The 19048-nt window shown below is 41.4% G+C and overlaps 1 protein-coding gene across 2 annotated transcripts; it reads left to right on the forward strand.

The window, feature by feature from the left end:
* The first annotated feature begins 201 nt into the window (after positions 1-201).
* On the forward strand, positions 202-19041 carry cgnb (cingulin b). 2 transcript variants are annotated; one of them, XM_029443778.1, is made up of 21 exons: positions 202-446; positions 4009-5153; positions 5228-5316; positions 5425-5494; positions 8802-8899; positions 9012-9144; positions 9232-9444; positions 11510-11658; positions 12163-12189; positions 12769-12889; positions 13234-13434; positions 13618-13716; positions 14387-14644; positions 14740-14910; positions 15218-15379; positions 15540-15629; positions 15753-15836; positions 15955-16073; positions 16274-16382; positions 17352-17515; positions 17737-19041. In XM_029443778.1, exons 2-21 carry the CDS (start codon positions 4038-4040, stop codon positions 17867-17869), a joined length of 3606 nt encoding a protein of 1201 aa, XP_029299638.1. In that variant the 5' UTR covers positions 202-446; positions 4009-4037; the 3' UTR covers positions 17870-19041. The 2 variants fall into 2 exon arrangements, with proteins under 2 accessions (XP_029299638.1, XP_029299639.1); XM_029443779.1 differs by lacking the exon at positions 12163-12189 and having other exon boundaries at positions 204-446.
* Positions 19042-19048: the final 7 nt, after the last annotated feature.

Consider the following 19048-nt stretch of genomic DNA (forward strand, 5'->3'; position numbering starts at 1 on the left):
TAAAGTAAAACATTTCCTGTTCATTAGTTTTCTCTCAGCAGTGATCAGTGTTTCTCCTGATCAGCATTGGTATTGAATACAATTATAACCCAATACTGTTAACATTTGTAGTTGATTGAGAAATTACTGTAACACTTCTGTAGAAATGGGTCACACACACTATTTATTTCATTAACCTGTGTGTGCAGAGATGAAATTTAGCCCGCAGCAGGCCCCGCCTCTTCAGGGAGCCGCCCACCAATGAAGTCGGTCCTGAGGCGGGACGATGACTATCCGATGTGCTGGCAACAGGTTGCACTGGTAGCTGGGGTGGGGGGGAGATACATTTCCCGATGTCCTCAGTTCATTGAGTAACATATTCTCATCCCACCAAACACTACTGAGCTGCTGCTGAGAAGACTGATACAGGAGGGAGGAACATTTCGCAATTTGGTTCATCTTTACAGGTGCAGTAGAATAAGTGTGTACACAGCTGCTGCTTATTTACTGTACATTTACTTTTGTGGGATCAGGTGGGGAACGTGCAATACTCTAAGCTCCGCTTTGCTGAGCGGGCATTTAATAACGTTTGGCTAGGCAGAGATGGACACCTGTGGCTTTGTGATTTAATTTGGCAGCCGTTTTACCTGCTCACGATAATGACCGAGCGAAAAGCCTTTTGTTGTTCGCTTTCAGGCGTGTTGTTAGAGGTTGTGTGTGTACTCCGCTGCTGTCTATAATTGGATCTGACTGCGCGGCGTAAAAGAGGATATGAGAGGTTATTATCGCAGGTAAAAGGCTTGAAATAGGATGAGAGGCAGGTTTTACGGTTGTTTATCTTGTTGCTCTGCTCGTGTTCCCACTGGCGAGAGTAAACAACCCCGTGGTTTCGACGCGCACCGATACTGACTGACCCGAGAGTTGGGTGTGACGCAATTAACCCAGGAGCAGGCAGGTGCTCGGGTCTGCTCTCATGGTTTCTCCTGAATAAAACACTTTTATTTCACATGTTGATATGAATTTGAAAGTGATATTATTTCAAATATCAGTCCAGCTGTGTGTATAATATCAAGCCTGCCAATGAAATACAGTGCAGGCTTTGTATTGGTTAGATGTATGGCTAACTCCAGGAAAAAAGTAAGATAAGCCTCATGCTAATCATTCCTATCCTTGCCATTATTATAGTTTACAACTCCCCAGCAGTTGGAAGAGAGTTAATCATTGTCAGTTACATTTCAAATAAATTGATCCTTAAAAAGACCTGACCTAAAAGGTGTGCTTGTATTTCCTTGTTGTTCCCAACACATCCCACTGATAACTAGAACAGTTTGCATATTCTGGCTTTTCTGTTTTTACTGCACTCTCCCAACAGCAAATGCTATAGGGTTAGAAAATACATGTTTTTGGCATCAAATATAATGATCGCTCAGAATGATCATTTATTGACTTTTATTGGAATAGTATGGGGATATGTTCATATAGTGTATTTGTTTTACAAAATTCTGATTTCCGAATTATTTATTCCAAAATAATTTTACTTAAAAACTGACAAATGTTTAAATTAAGTTTTGAATGTTACATCTGATGTAATGCATCATAGTCAAACATTGAACATCAATTTGATTATATTTTATTAGTGTGCATATTTTTTATTTGACATATTCTGATATAAAATTGATTTCTGAAACATTCAGTTGCAACTAATGATTATTTTCATTATGGATTATCAATATCTATCAAAAGGCTGTAAAATGTCACAAAATAGTGACAAACATTATCATTTCCCAGAGGTCAAGTTGATGTCTCCTAATTGTTTGTTTTGTCCAGTCAAATCCTAAAGACATTCAATTGACATGGATATAAAACGGAGACAAGCAGGAAATCTTAATTTTTAGAGGCTGTGACCAGCAAAAAAAATATCTGAATTGTTTCCAATTACTCTATTTATTGATTAATTAACTAATCTTAAAATATAAGCCTACTGACATTGATTTCAACCAAATCACCCTGGCTTAGTATCAAAGTAGCTCGCCTTCTTGTTCAGATACCCAAGGGCAAGAGACAGTGTGGTAGAAAGTTGAGGATCAGATGTGTGGCATGAGGCAGAGGAGGGTGCCGGAACAGGGCCAGAGGAATATGAGCTGGGTGAGGAGAAAGGGACGAGTGATGGCAGACAGGCCTGTTTGGTGACATTCCTGTCTCTGTTGACACAGCCATTTCTTGTGACAAGAAAGAGCACCAGAGGAGGTGAACCAGTTGTCACCAAAAAAAGAAACTAAGCCTGGAAATCTGTATTTACCCAAGTAACATATTTACACCTGGGAGCTTTCTGAGTGACCAGTGATCGGCAGCTTTGGGCTGAGCACCTTGACAACACACAATAACACAATCCTTTTTTTTAATATTTTCCAACATTGTTGAGGAGTAGTTTTTTTTAACCTGTGCAACACGGTCTGTAAACCTGGTTGCTTGTTTTGGTTGAGTCTGGGAATTAATTTGTTTTGCGTTGTATTTTTAGTCTCAAGTTTGTCGTCTTTTAATGAGTCTCTTCACTTGTGTATTTATTGCCTATGTGGACAGTTTTCCGCCTGTATAGGCTTTACAGTTAGTGCTGCCCTAGTTCTCAGTTTCCTCTTAATCTGTCCTTATTAATACAAATGCAAACCACGCGCAATGCAAAGTAAAGGGAACGTCTGGAATCCTAAGAATGTTTTTAGGAAAGACAAAGGCTGACTTTCATTCACCAATCTAACCTCAATGCCGGTGGAGTTGCTTTGTGTTACACTATAACCAGCCGGCAGTTAGAGTCGGTTAAATCTTAATTCCTGTGAGAGTCACCTCTGCAGGTATGGACAATGGAACCATACTGGGGTTGAAGTACGATGGTGAGCTCTGTTAAGCGAAAATCAGCTTTAGCAGCGCTTAAATACAAAGATGAATGTGTTCAATAGAAACAACACTTTCACGTGATCATGTGACAGCAAAAAAACATGATTCCACATTTACTTTCTTGCAGCTGAAAAGCAGCGATGCTAATTAGATGAACTACCTGCTCCCGGGGGGTGCATATGTCTGTGCACAACCTTTCAGATGTGTGGAGGCGCACACACCATAGCCGGCGTGTGCGCCTCCACAGCTTAAAGTAAACAGTGTACGCCTGAGTGAGTCTACTCTGAAGTCTGGTGACTGTGGAGACTTTGGCAAAGACAGAGAAAGAGAGAGGGGAGGCCCATTCCTGACATAGCCCCCAGTGTTTAATGCTCCACAGAGTCGGGACAATAGGAGGAGTATTCACCTTCTCATAGTGTTCATCACCAAGCTCATTTTCAGAGCATATAAGGTGAACATGCTTAGGGTATACTGCTAACTTGTGTAGCTGAGTGAGTTGTTTAAATTAAACTTGTAAAAAGAAAATTAATCTGCAAATATTTTTGATGAATTGTTTCAGTGTTTTTTCAAGCAGAAATGCTAAACATACAGTGGATCCAGCTCCACAAATGTGAGGATTAGACAGCTTTCTTTGTCATGTATAATACAACGGAATATATTTTTGGTTAGATAATGTTCAGATAGTGATGCACTTCCATATAGTTGTAGAACTCACAATCAGTTGTCGGTAATAACGTGTTACATTTACAGGTACTTGGGTAATAAAATAAAAAAATAGTTTTCCCTGCCTTCCAATCACACCCTTTAGAAAAAGTAGGTGTCGTCCTGTACAAAGAGGTTCTTAGTCCCCGGGTGGCATATTTGTCATGTCAAAAGGAGTGGCACATGCAGGATTAAGGGAGGCATCTGTGTTACGGAGTAAATACTTTTTGTAAAATTAAAACGGACTATCTTAACAGTGCAACAGCTGAAACAAAGGGTCTAAGAATTTAAATAATCTGCAGGTCTGTGTTGTTGAATAGAGAAAAAAGGGGGGTGGTCTCAGCACAGAAACCTTCATGTTGAGTGTTGTCTTTGTAACTTGTTCCACTTATTCACCTGATTTGCATTTCTGATGTTTTCCACTCCCTGTATGCCCAGGCTGCTTACACAGAAACCAGGAAGTCAGCATGAGCACTCTGTCCACTGACCGGAAGCCTCTTGTGGATTACGGCGTTCAGATCCGCTTCATCAAGGACCTCGATGACACAGGTGGAGGTTATTCTGATAAATCCAGAGGAAACAGCAGTGCAACCCCTCCTTCCAGTAAGTACGGGGTGGCAGTGCACGTTCAGGGAATCTCCGGACAGCCTTACGTGGTCCTGAAAGATGGCGAGAAAGGTGATTCTTACGGAGTTCAGCTGAACACGCCCACCACCAGCTCAGGGCCGCCTTCACCGTGCAACAGCCTCCATAAAACGAATAAAGAACCAGCAGAATTAACAAACCCCTATAGTCCTGCTGTAAATACAGCACGCTCCCCTGTTGTTTCTCCAGCAGGGGATGAGGTTGGGGAGATTTTTGGGAGCCCTCATAAAAGACCTCCAGGAGATGGTCAAGCAGGGACACAAGGGGAGGAGGAGGGTGGAGCCAGCAGACAGGGAGAGAGGCCAAAAGTAGAACCCCGACTCAAAGCAACAGCCAGTGAAGCAAAAGAGAAAAACAGAGATATGACGGGTAATGAGGAGTATAACGAAGCAGGGCTAAAACCTGTCAAATCAATCGGCGTGGGACCCAGAAGGGTCAAGCAAGCTGGCTCTGGTTACACTGGGTCTTTGGGGAGATACAGTGGGAAAAAATTGAGCAAAGAGACATTCCCTGAACCTCCAGCATCAACTAATGAGGAGCCCATCCCAGCGATCGACACCAACTCCCTTGCTCCCATCAACAAGCTCATCAATAAGTTCAACAGTGGGACGCCGGGCAGCGCCCCACAGACGAGAGGGCGCTCTGGAGGAAGGCAGCGGCTCAGGTTTGATGAGCGCAGGCGGTCAAGAAGTCTTGATGCTAGAAAAGATGTCCAGTCTGAGGTTCCTTCTTCTAGCTCCCCGACTCTGAATCCCTACGCTATTCCATTGTCTACCTCCTCCAATTTCTTGGCGTCATCTGCCCCAGCGAGGAGTAGCCTGAGAAACAGCCCTGCACCTGTTTCCAAAGTGACTGCGCTCGAGTCCCCCAAGCCGAGCTTTAAGTCACCAGGGAAGTTTGTTGCCAAGAGCCCCCATCCAGCTCTAGCTAAAAAGCCTGTAAGTACAGCAGATTGTGAGGTATTAAATGGTCTTTTTGTTTTGTTTTCTAACACTGGTAACTCTATTTAAAGGAGATAACTCCGAGGAGTCATATCAAAGAGGTCATCAATGGGGAGGAAGCTCAAGTGAAGCAAGCTATTAACAACATCCGTAAAGATGGGTAAATACACTACAAGCATGAAATACTGAATGTCTGGAATCATTGTTACCGTCTATAAATACATGGATTTCTTTCAATCTAATCGTCTTTCCGCTGTTTCCTGATCAGCACCAGTGAGAGTGAGGGATCCCTGAAAAGAAAAGTCAACCTCGTCTATGACACAACTGGCCGTTTTAAGGTACGACAAAACATTAATTTCTAACCACATACAGTAAATGTGAGGTATTGTTACATGCATATACACATACTGACTTTTACTAGAAAATATAACATTAGCAGAAATGTGTTATTAGTGTGTTAAGCATGGAAGTTCATTCTTAAATTGGAACAGTGTGTGACAAATAATGCCAACTCAAAGGTCCACTTACTTGCCTTTTGGTAGCTTTAGCACTAGCTCCTGCTTAATTACATGATTGCATCTGAGCCAGTTCCATCCACTGGTGAAGACCATGAGATGTAAAAAAGGTTTTTGGGAAATACACTTTTCTGTTTTCTTGTAGAGTTAGATATTGATGTCTCTCATGTCTGTAAGGTAAATATTTAGCTAAAACCAGCAACCTGGTATATCAGTTTAGCATAAATATCTGTCCAAAGGTTGCTAAATCTGCCCAAGAAGCTAAGCTGGTAATTATCTTAAACTGCTACTAGCAGTCGTTAGTCGTAGCTTTAAAACTACTTGTAACATAATTAATTACATTTAGTTTTTCAGCCATCTAAGCCAAAAGCTTCCCTCTAAACAAAAAGCATGGCAAAACGATTGTGTGTGTATATATGTGTGTATATATATATATATATATATATATATATATATATATATATATATATATATATATATATATATATATATATATATATATATATATATATATATATATATATATATACTGTGTATGAAAGAAAAAAAGACATTGCACACATTTATAAAAGCACATAATCCAATTAGCTTTTATGGTGTGTAGGTTTAGCATGGTGTTGTCTGAGGGGCGTGTTCTTATCAACAGAGCAGCTCTTGTTATGAAGCTAACAGATGGTTGGCAGCTTGTCCTCTTTACTAAGGATATGAAGTTTCTATTTCATTCACTTTGTCTCCAAGGATTTTTGGCAGGCCAAAAAATGCAAAATTAAAGAGCATGCTGAGTATTCCTCTGTCAATTTTTGGTGCCATGTCTTTGCTCCTTTGTGCTCCTGTGACACCTTATTAAATAGATTGTACCACGGTTTTTATGAGCTCGAGCACACCACTTGCTTTAAATTTGCATCATTTTGCATAAATCTACATACAAAAGTTATTCATTTGTGTCCTTAGCTTCTTATATTACATGCACTTGATTATGTATGACCCCTTGTTATGTACTTCCATGGTCACTGTTCGTGGCTGCCTCTGAATTGTTTGCCACGTCTTGTCTCTTGGCAACCATGCACCTGCAGAGGAAAGCTGCTGAGGGCTCAGTGTGTGTCGAGCATGCAGTCATTGAGAGCCATCAATAATTGAGTTGGACTGGAACCCCGCACCAGCTGGGGGTTGGCTTGTTGGATGGGACAGATCCTTCTCGGAGGGGTCTTGTTGTACAAAACCTCTGTGTTTTTCATGACTGTCCACTTTAATAGATTTAGCGGCTGATTTCTCTTCAGCAGTCATCTCACGCTCTTTAGAAGCGACAACAGCTACTCAAACATCCACAGCCAGCATCAAGCTGCAGGGTGAAGGCGTTTACGCTGTTTTGTTTTTAGCCTGAGGCAATTGTTTTCTACAGCTCTGCCTCTAAACCTAAGCATTGCTTTTGTCTGTATGAAGACAAAACATAAGATCAGAGTAGTGTGTGTTTATAAAAAGATCGTCCAAAGACTGTTTTGGAGCATTGGTGATACAACCAGTTGCAGATAACTCTCTGAAATGTCAGATTTCAAGGAGTCATCTTCATTTTGGAGGTTTTCACATTCCCTATGTACCGCTAATGGCTCTAGCTCTTTCAAAGTGCTTGTGGTGTGTTTTCACTGGTCTAATCCAGTGTTGCCAGTTAATGTGTATTAGTGGGAGAGTGATGGAGTTAATGCACTGACACCCTGTTTGTTCCCTGGTTGATTTAGGATCGGAGAATGGTGTGTTAGGTCACCTTAGTCCAAGATAGTGATGCATGTGTGTTTGTGTAGAGAGTGAACACTGATCGCTGTTATAATATCTGGTTCTGTGATAAAAGTACAAGTCTGTGTACATTAAAATATGGGAAAGGGGAATAAGTTAACTACGAATCCCATTGTCCATTTTGGCAATCAAATCAAATCAAATCATTAAGCTTAACATCATGTTATATGTGCCGCTAACGGTAAGTGCAAGCTAACAATTACGAGAAACTAATTTTACAAACTGCAGCTTAAATTAATTTTTCTTTTGGATCAATGTTGAGCTATTTCTCCCGTGTTGTTATTACAAATTCAACAAAGAAGCGTTGAATCTGCTACAGCTCTTACTTCCTTCTTCTCCATAGCAATGGTGCCTGAGGCTTATGGGTATTGTAGTATTTAGACTATTGCCAAACTTCTGGACAAAACAGGAATTCTCAGAAACAAAGTTGAGTTCAAAGTGAGATATTGGGTTACAATGAGAATATTAAAAGAATAAAAACATGAAATGAAATAAAGAATACCGAAAAACACCTCCAGAACCAGCAACTCTAGACCTGAAGTGGGAAGAAGCAGAATCAAGACCAAATCATTGTTTATTTTAGATCCGACTATAAATTGAATCTTCTTTGTAATCACATCAAACATTTCTGCTAAGACTGCAGGGCAGGAGAGACGATTAATACACATAAGGATACAGCTGATGCAAAGAGCTCAAAAGAACTTAAACACATTCCCAATGATGTTATCTTCTGTTAATTATCTCTTTGTTAGGACAGAGAGAGACTGAAATGTCCCAGAACGGGATTATCTACAAACTATCCTGCAGGGAAAGAGAGGAAAATGAAACAAATCTGTACAAAATTCATCTTTATAATCCATCACGATAAGTAAGGAATGTTGAGTCCATGATCCTCGCTTTGTATCTCTGTGTGCGTCCCTCTAATGAGTGTGTAGGAGGATAAGAGACGTTTCATGGGCAGGCTGCGCTTACACGTCCTTTTCAGCGAGAGGGTGCATTGACGAAAGGCGGAGAGGTGTGGGCGCCGCCGCTCCGGCTCTGCTCCCCTGAAGCCTGTCAGAAAGAGTTGTTAATGTGAGGAGACGATGTCTGAGCACACTGCCAGGCCTCTTCTGCTAAAGATTTTTTGACTGTCAGAAACTAGGGCAAGGAAGGCAAGGCAGGGTTTCTTCTTTCAAAGTTTCAGATACTACAGAGCGCATAATGTATTTGCAAGGTCGACATTGACACTCAGTTGCAATGTTTTCAGGCCTCCTCTCTCTGTATTTGTGTTCTCTCTTTGTCCTCTTTCTCTCTGTCTCACCCTCAGTGTGTGTGTGTGTGTGTTTGTGTTTGTGTACAGAAGGATGGATATGACGGGGGCTTCAAAGTGGGGAGCCTTGAGGAGCTTCAGGAGCAACTCATTCGCTGCAAGACAGAACTCCAGCAAGTCCATGATGAGTAAGAGAGAGAGAGAGAAAAATAAATAAGCTTCTAGTTATTGCTCCTATGGCGTCTTTGTCAAAGGATCATTTCACTATTTCCTGATTGATGTGTGCGTGTGCGTGTGCAGACTGGCCGAGGAGCGTATGGCCAGAGAGAAGGCGGAGTCTCGTCTACGTCTACAGGAAGATCAGCTGGCTGAGCTTCAGGAGGAGCTGAGGAGGGTTTCAGAAAACTCCCCTCACTCAGACTCACTGCAGATGGTACTTACAATCACACGGGACACGCATAATAAACCATGACTGTACTTCTAGTTGTCCGTCTGACTGTCTCAGTCTTTCTTTCTGCAGGATGTGATGACTCTGCAGGCCGACCTGGCTGAGGCTGCCATGTTACGTCGGCGTCACGAGGAGATTCTACACCAGCGGGAGCGGGAGCTGACGGCCCTGAAAGGAGCGCTAAAGGAGGAGGTGGAGTGCCATGATAGAGAGATGGAGGCTCTGAGGGAGCAGTACAGCCAGGACATGGATAACCTGAGGACAACAATGGAGCAGGTCACACAGGTGGATGGCACTAACCTTTGCATGTTGTGCATCAAGTCACGCAAAACTTAACTGTGTTGTGGCCCAGTCTGATCTAATGGTGTTTGACTTATGAACAGGTGGAAAAAAAGTTTTTTGCCAGGATAATGTTTCTAAGATCCTATTAACGAAGCTTCACCTGTGAAACAGGTGGAAAAAAGTTTTGGCAAAACAGATAAATCTGTTTCAAAAATCCTATTTTTTATTATATGAAGCACTGCTGAACGGAAGCCCTGAGAGGCAAGCGAGAGAAGAAAAAGATTTATTTTACAGAACTTAGAAAAATTATCCTGGCAAAACCTTTTTTTTCACCTGTTCTTAAGTCATAAACACAGGAGAGGAAACTATTTAGATCAGAAAATGGATCCACAGAATTTTTTTTATTCAGTTTCCTCTCAGGGCTTCTGTACAGCAGTGCTTCATATACAAAAGAAAAGAAATGGATTCATCTGTAGTTGTCAGTATTTGAGAGTTCAGGCAAAAAAGTGCTGAAGACCGATAAAAGGAATAAAAACTGTGCAAAGACCCAAGAGACTCTTCCAGTATCGGACTAATGGTACACAACAAGTCATTAATAATTCAAAGTAAAAGAAATTCTGTCACTTAAACTCTGCGTGATTATCAGCAGCCTTGTAAATGCTTCTGAGTTGTGACGTTTCTCTCAAGTACTACATGTGCAGTTATTTTGATGCAGGATGAGTGTGTGTTTCTTACCAGATGAGCCATGAAGTGTTGGTTTAGTAACTCTGATGTCACTGAACCAACACGAGTGGTTCAATACAGTAAACAAAGAACAAGCAAGACACTAATAAATACCTCTTTAAAAGAACGGGTCAGCTGCAGCTCCATTTTATGGGTGTTTAAGTCCATTTCAGCAACTTTATTGCACTACAGAAAGTCTTAAAGACACTGACTGTGAAAGAACAGTAGATTCTGCACGCTGTCGACTACTTAGTGAGCACAATTTAGTTTCTTTTTCAGCATTTATTCTTTACAATTTTGGTTTGCGATAAGAGTTGTCAGTTTTATTTTGAGCTTTATATATGTGTGTCAGAATTCAACAGTAACTTGACACTCTGTCACATATTTTCACTTCCACTCGTGTTTATCCTCATAATATTGTTTCATTGTCAAAGTAAGAGTCTGCAGATAACCGAGCAATTAACCAGGGAGAATTCTAACCCTTTTGACGGATACAGAAAAACCTTCAATGCAGCAATCACAATGAATATATCTTCCTTTCTGATCTATGTAATTATTTATTGTTTGTTACACATCGTCTGCTAATAGATAGAAACATGCAGAACATTTTTTCAGAGGATCTCTTTGTACAGATGTAGTGGGAGAACAGTCAATTTACTCCTGTCAGGAAGGTTTGTGCCTCCTGCATCCTTTATTAAGGCGATATTAAATTGGGCTTTGATGTTGCATCCTTCCTATTATACACCCAGGCTTTGCCTTGTCATTCTGTTTCATGTGTCAGTTTGCTGTCAATGTTCAAACACTGAGTCAGGGTATCATGAGGTCAGGCTAGGCCCAGTGTGCAGAGTTAGAAAAGAGAATTTTGCTACTTGTGATTGCAATGTAAAACTTTTCCAGTTGAATATCTATTGTAGAGTTTCTCTTTCTGCCAGTTAACTATTTTTAGAGCGCTGTACTGTGGGATGTGGTGTACAGGAAATTTGAAGCATATGTATATACAGGAATAGATCATTAGGCAGATTTCTGGAAACTGTAACGGCAGTGCCAGGAAAAAAAGTATCATGCCGCTCGAGAGCAGGAAGTAAGCAGACCGATTGGAAGCTGCTATTGAAGTGCCGATTTTATTCGGCGAGAGCAGCATTAAAGTAGTTGGATCGCTGTTTGTGACGGATGCTCCATTTTATCTGATATTTGATGGTGTTATATCTTATGTAGAAGTATTTTTTAAAGGTTGAAGACATGCTGATGAAGCCCAAAGATTTCTGTTCCCTTGAGGAATAAACTACCATGACTCCCATTACTTGTATTCTAATTCTTTGTGTTTTTCTGTGCGGCCATGTTTCAGACCCAGGAGCAGATAGAAGAGGAGAGGAAGAGGGTGAACGCATCTATGTTGACGCTGGAGGAAGAACTGGAGAGCTGCAGAGATCAAGAAGAGCAGTGGAAGACACAGCTGGATGCCAGCGTGCAGGAGCTGCACAACACCAGAGAGGAGTTAGTGTTAAAAGCATTTCTAAATTGCATTAATCCATTATGAGCTTGTTATACACATACTTTATCTTTATAAGTATCTAACTTCAAAGGATTAAAAGAAGAAAAAAAAACAATGCGGAAGCATGGAGTAACATTCAGAACCCATGAGATGTTTGGATAAATCAATGTTCATTTTAAAGGCCGCCGATAGAAACTTAAATTTCTCAGATCTCATGCTGAACGAAACTGATTATGGAGCCATAACATTGCTTTGGATCCATAAAAAGACAAAAGCACATTGCTGCAGCAGCAAGGCTTATTTTCCCAGCTACTCTTTAGTCAAGTATCAAACGCACTCTGGCAAATGTTATACTTTTACAACCAGTTCAAATGATTTAAAGTGCTCACTGAAAACCTCTGTATAAATGTATGTGGACATACTAAAGATACTGTTTTTTTTGGTTCAGTCTTCTCTTGAGTTATTTTTTAAAGCATGCATCTTTCACTTGACTTTTCATTTGGCAGGAGCGGGACGCACGTCAGCAGTCGAATGTGAGAGAGAAAATCAATCTCACTGTGTTTGGTTTGAGTAGCTTTAGCCTAGTTTTAATTAAGCAAGTCTGAACCTGACATATAATCCCTGAAATTCACTTGAAAAGCTCATACATTAGTGGATTTTGTATCTGATGATTTTGATCATTAGATCAGTTAACCTTTTACTAACAATAATCCAGTCATAATAAACCCAATCAACTCAATCAATAATTCAAAAGAATCAACATTCAGACATCTACTTAATTGATTTTGTATAATCTATTGATCAATCATTGTTTTGTTTTTTCCAATCTTAACAACCCAATTTCTGATTTAATTGCTAATAAACACAATTGATTTTGAATATATACAAAGTGATGCATCTAAATTTAAGTTACAATCCTACAATAAAAGTCAAACAAAAGAAAGATTGTCAATGTGGTGATGTTTTTATAGTGTGGTGTTTTACCCCCTTGTGCTTTGTTTGTCATTAGTCACTGCTATCTTGTGTGTGTGTGTGTGTGTGTGTGTGTGTGTGTGTGTGTGTGTGCTAGTTATATCATTGTGTGTTCTTCAACAACTGCTTTCTTTCCGCAGGCTGCTGAAATCCCGTTTGGAGAAGGATGAATTTGAGGGCGAGCTGAAAGGTCTTCAGGACTCATTGCACGCCGCAAAGAAACAAATGCCTGCATCTGACGATACCCATTCTTTAGCAGAGGTAATTCACACACAGTCACAAGGCAGATTATGCTCGTTGTGTGGGTGAAACACCGGGGCTCATGTCCTCTGTTTTACAGCATGATTAGTGTTTTTTTGAACAGGGTTTCCTGTGGCAGAAGCTTCAATCATTTCATTCAGTTTTCCTGCACACACAAAAGCACACTTGCATGCCCCATACTCATATGAACGCATTGTTATGCACCCTGGCACACACACACACACACACACACACACACACACACACACACACACACACACACACACACACACACACACACACACACACACCACACACACACACACACACACACACACAATTCATCTCTGATTGCTTATCCCAAGGAGCTTCGGCGTTGCCATGATGATCTGAAGCGGGCTCGCACCGATCTGGACAAGCAAAAGGGCAAGTCAGACGAGAATAGAGAGGCACTTCAAGCCCTGAAGAAAGCGAGTCGAGAGAAAGAGGCTGAGCTTCTGTCTGAGCTCAGCCGGTTGAAGGAGCAGTCGCAGAAAGACAAGGCCGAGCTGGAGAAAGCAAAGGAGGTGAAGCCTCATTTTCAGTCTGTAGAAAATAAGCGACTTTGATGATTAAAAAGGAAATGTGTAATAAGGATTTAATGTGTAAAACAAACAAAGGACGAATGTCATTATTTTAAAGGAAAGTTGGGGTCTTGCACATTGTGTAAATTCTGCATGTTTCTCTCTTGATTCCGCTCCTCTCTGCAGTCGTCTGTTGGGTCTTCAGGAAAGACTGTAGTGGACCACAGCACCAACCTGGAGCTCCAGGAAACAAACACTCGCCTCAGAGAGAGGCTGGCCCGAATGGTACTGCAACAAAAAAAGGAAAAAAAAGACACAGCTACACACACACATGCATGCATGCAAAATTATGTAAACCGACATACTGTACATAAACAAAAAAACGGCCGCCCACACAGACTCTATTTTCAACCGAGGGATGTGAAGTAAATTCAATCAAAGAAAAACTCTAAAACATGTAAGCCCTGAAAATAATCCCTCCAAGATAAATTTGCATAAGATGCGCTTTGTGCTCCATGTGTGTTGGAACAGCAACGTATTATAGCTGCTTTAAGCGCTATAATCTTGTTTCCTTAGATGTGAAATGATCATGTGACGAGCATAGTCATACTCTTATCCGTGTCGGAGCAAAGCCAATAGAAATCCACATGTTATGGATAGAGAGTAAGTTTTGAGTTTGTATGCAGTGATCAGAACAATGAAATACACACAGCTATACTTTGAATATGAAAAGACATAATTAGTTGTTATATGGTATAAACATGTATAACAATCCAGAGTGCATAGGCAAATTATGAAATACTGGAAAAGTACAGATGGTGTGTGACCTAATATAATTAAAGACCCATAAATACCCACGTTAAATGCCTTTTACCTACAGCATGATGGTGCTAAATAGTATTAGTCCACATGCTACAGCTCCATGTTCATCTTTGGATATTTTCTCATTCTCCAGACGAGGCTTCACTCCAGCACGACCCGTAGCCCAGAGACGGAGGAGGCGGTGGAAGATCTGGAGGATGAGAACCGCTCCCTGAAGACTCAGCTGGATGAGGCCAAGAGAGGAGTCACTCGCCTGAACAAGGAGAGGGACGAGATGACCCGGCGGCTGGAGGAGAGAGACCTGGAGAGGGAGGCGCTGAGAAGGGGCAAGAGTGACCTGGAGGAGCAGAAGAGGCTGCTGGACCGCGCCCTGGAGAAAATTAGCAAAGAGGTGTTTATTAGGGTTAGAATTATGTCTTGTCTTTGTTGATGTATAGAGATATTGTCTTTCATCGTTGTTTCTTTTTCTGCCTCCTCCGTTGTCAGATGGAGATGATGATGGGAGATTCCCGTCAGTCGGTGGCAGCCCTGCAAACACAACTTGAAGACTACAGGGAGCGCTCGAGGAAGGATCTGCTGGAAGCCCAGCGCAACAGCAAGGAGAGGCTGGCTGAGCTGCAGAGGGCTCAGAGCAACCTCAAGGCCCAGCAGGAAGAGGTGAGGACAAATGGGTTGAAAGATAGAAAGGATAAAACCCAGAACCTATGAGAGAGAGAGAGAGAGAGAGAGAGAGAGAGAGAGAGAGAGAGAGAGAGAGAGAGAGAGAGAGAGAGAGAGAGAGAGAGAGAGAGAGAGAGAGAGAGAGAGAGAGAGAGAGAGAGAGAGAGAGAGAGAGAGAGAGAGAGAGAGATAAACCAGCAAACTATACGTTAAGGTTTGCAGATTTTAAAGACAGAAACTGCATGAAAATGAGTTGAGTTAGAGGTAAATCCATGCATTATTGTCCCCTCCATGTTGTTTCCAGGTTTCACGTCTGAAGAAGGATCTGCTGGTGTGCAGCGAGGAGAGAGACAGCGCCCAGTTAGAGAGAGACCTGCTCAACAACCGTCTCAAACACTTGGACAGTGAAAGAGAATCAGAGAAGAGCAGCCACACTGACCGCACCAGGGAGATCAGGGGCCTGGAGGTGAGGATCGGGGTCAAAGGTCATGAACTGGGCAATCTAAAATTGGATGGGAGTAAATTAGGGATACGGTAATGTGTCAACAAATGGAGTAAAAAGGTTGAGCTTTAAGTGCAGGCAGATTAAGATGTATTAATCTGTTTATCTGTGCATGTGTCTACAGGATAAAATCAGGACAATGGAGATCGAGCTGGATGAGGAGAAGACTAGCGCGGAGCTTCTGAACGACCGCATCACACGCAGCAGAGATCAGGTGCCACATAGAAATATTTGAATACACATGCAAATAAGCAGGAGGCATTTCTGTGTAATCATATAACAGATTAACTTACACTGCCTCTTCCTTCTCTTCTCCCATCTCACTTTCTCCTCTCAGGTGGACCAGCTCCGCTCAGAGCTGATGCAGGAGCGTTCGGCGAGACACGACCTGGAAATGGACAAGAGCGCACTTGACAGACAGGTACTGTTCATTTATTCAGTGCCTGCACATGCACAGAAATTCACACTGTACACACAGTTGGAACAACTTCTTGCAAAATGAGTAGCTTATTCACATAACTGTCCCACTCCCCTCCCAGATGAAGGAGTTGAAGTCCCGCATTGCGGACATGGAGGGACAGACTCGGCCCTCACCTGGACTCAGCCTGCTGGAAAACAAAATTCAAGAGTTGGAGGAGAGACTACACAGTGAAGAAAGGTAGGACTGAACACACATGACGGGTCAAAAAAGAAACTTGTGTTTTATTGAGACAAAGAACCAAAAGTCAGCTCCGGCACACTGTCCATACTTGTGGTGAGTTTACTGAAAGGTACTTTTCGGCAACTGCAAATGTAAGATATTGTGTCATAGTATTGCAGTGTTGTTATATTGTGTGAATTCTGAATGTCTCCACACAGAGAGAAGGCCAGCATCCAGGCCGCTCAGAGACGAATGGAGAGGAAACTGAAAGAGCTAAACGCCACGTTAGACCAGGAGAGAATCCAGCATGTTGAGCAGAGAGATCAGGTAAACATCAATATTTACCTGCAAATTCTCTTTAGTGTTTGTTCTTAAACACTAACGCTGACGCTCAAACCGGATCTAACGGATTTAAGGTATAATTTGACGCTTAGTCGCTTTCTTGCAAAAGAATAGATGAGAAGTTTTCAAGTTCTAGAGTAGTTTATTTATAAAGCACATTTAAAAACGACAGAAGTTGACTTAAATGTTGTACAGTGGTAACAGAACAATAGCATATATATAAGAAATAAGAAACAATAAAAACTGTCAAGTGGGAAACACATAGATGCATCCAGAAGAATAACAGTAAATTAAATAAAACAAACTGGAGGGCAACATTCAGGTGGACACAAATGCTAAAGAATAAAGGTAGGTTTTGAGTTGAGTTTTAAATGAGCTTATTGAAGGAGCTGATCTAAGGAGGAGTGAGAAATTATTTGAAAGTATTCGGGCTGTGACCGCTCCTAAAGAAGAGAAGATTAATACACTTAATCTTCTCCTCTAACTCTGGGCAACAAGGCAAATAAGTGTATTTTCCAAAATATTATTTGAATGTCAGACAGGAATTTACAGTCTGGACTATCAAATACTTTCCTGTTTCCAGACTCTGTGTTTGTACTTTACCTTCTCAATACAGTTCTAATTATGTAGTAAGGATTATTACTGCAGTTCAAACGGGGCTTCATTATTTATTTATTTAGACTAATCTCATCTGTGTTCCTCCTCCTGACCCACACCCAACCTCACGTTACCAGGATGCTCCTTGACCTCCCTTCCGCTATCATCTTTCTGCTGCTTCAGCCTTTTGTATGAAGCTGCAGCTGCTCCCCTTCGAACTCCCACACCTGTTAAACCCCATGCCTTTAACCCCTGCCTGTCTCTCTTCTTCCCCTCGGCTCCCTCGCGGCCCACGTCTCCACCTGTGACCTCCTCTGTTCCCCTCTAACCTCCTTGCCTTTCCCTCTCCGTCCCCAGCTGACTCTGCGTGTGAAGGCCTTGAAGCGACAGGTGGACGAGAGCGAGGGAGAGGTGGAGCGCTTGGAGGGAGTTCGCCGGAAGGTTCTCCGGGACTTGGAGGAGCAACAGGAGCTCCAGGAAGCACTGCATGCCAAAGTCACAGCCTTGGAGACTGAACTAAAGTAGGACTTCAGATATTGTCCCATGAAATAATATTGATTTGCATACAATGTACAAGGACTTCCTTAACTGTCGACATTTGACGAGTAACCATTTCAATAGCATGCGTCCTCTTTACACTAGGTGGCACTCTATAGTAACTAGCTGCACACACGTTCACAGAGCTCAAGTGTATGAAAGTAGAAGATATGAGTCAATGATTCTGTTGTTTGCTTTATCTCAGGCGGAAGTCACAGCACACGCATCGCGCAGCTCTGGGCTCCTCCACTTTAAGCTCCGAGGATGAGGACGGTTTCTATGACACCAACATCACCTCCATTCTGAACGAGCGCCACCTACAGACCAGCAACTGCTAGAAGAAGATGAATAAATAGACCTATAAAAAAAAAAGTGCAAACACTTTCATCAGAGAGAGGAACTCAGGGCATCACGGAATGTGAAGAACTCGGTTGCCTTGCACTTCAAACTTGCAGTTGTTCTTCGGCTGTCGGGATAATTAGATTGCATTTTTAGAGCCTTCAGCTGTGATTGCTTCACTGCTGTCATGTTTTATCTGTCTTGCAATCTTCTGTTTCTCTGTTTTGTTGAGAAGGAGGAGTACAGTTACACTTAGAAAGACAAGGTTTTATTTCGTGTACTTCAACTTGAATCTTTTCAAAAAGGCTCTTTGCTGTGTGTTCTTTGTATTTACTGTACACTACTGTGGTAGCGCATTACTGTGGCATGGGTTATGTTCAGGAGTCTTACAGTAGACTTGCAAATTCAAACTACTTTTAAACCAAAAAAAACTTTATAAGACTAATTATTATTGTTCCAGTCTTATATCTGTGTTTGCTTGCGCATGATAAGTTACATCTGTCAGTGTTTCTTTGCGTATTGAAAGTGATATTAAGTGTAGTTTTTTTTACCTTTGAATGTGACAATGACGGGCCACTTAAACTGAGCCAAAACATTTTTACACTGTATTAGCTGTGCATACTCAAGACAATCAAATATACGTACAGTAGCACTATGTATCCTCAGAGATGAATCCTCTCTCTTTTTCTACTTTAACAATCATATTTCTGATGTGGTTTAATATATTGTTAAGCTTGATTCACATGCATGTTTTCACTCGAATGCCTTAAAAAAAAGTAGCTTAATATCTTTATTTTCTTCACGTTGTCGCCGCATGTGTTCTGTTTATATGCTGCTGCTGTAATGGTTTAAATAGTATTTCATATACTTGCCTCTGCTTGCGTCTCCTGTACATTCCTGTTGAAAGAATCATGAACTTACATTTGGAAGTGTTTCACGTTTCTCTTTGTGGCACCTGGCTGTTATGAATGTTGATTGTAATCTCCAAATTCCAAATTACATGTCACTTTTAAAATTTGTATTGGGACAATTACAGGCAAGGATGATATTAAATGTAGAATATGTTTATTAAGCTGCTGGTAACATTTTTGACAGATATTTTAAGTAAATTTTCGATCGTGTACATTAAAAAAGAGGTATATTGTATTTGTTCCTCTTTCTTGATCTCTGATCTCATA

The sequence above is a fragment of the Cottoperca gobio genome, chromosome 11 (assembly GCF_900634415.1).
Source record: "Cottoperca gobio chromosome 11, fCotGob3.1, whole genome shotgun sequence".
In the NCBI taxonomy this organism is placed as follows: Eukaryota; Metazoa; Chordata; class Actinopteri; order Perciformes; family Bovichtidae; genus Cottoperca; species Cottoperca gobio.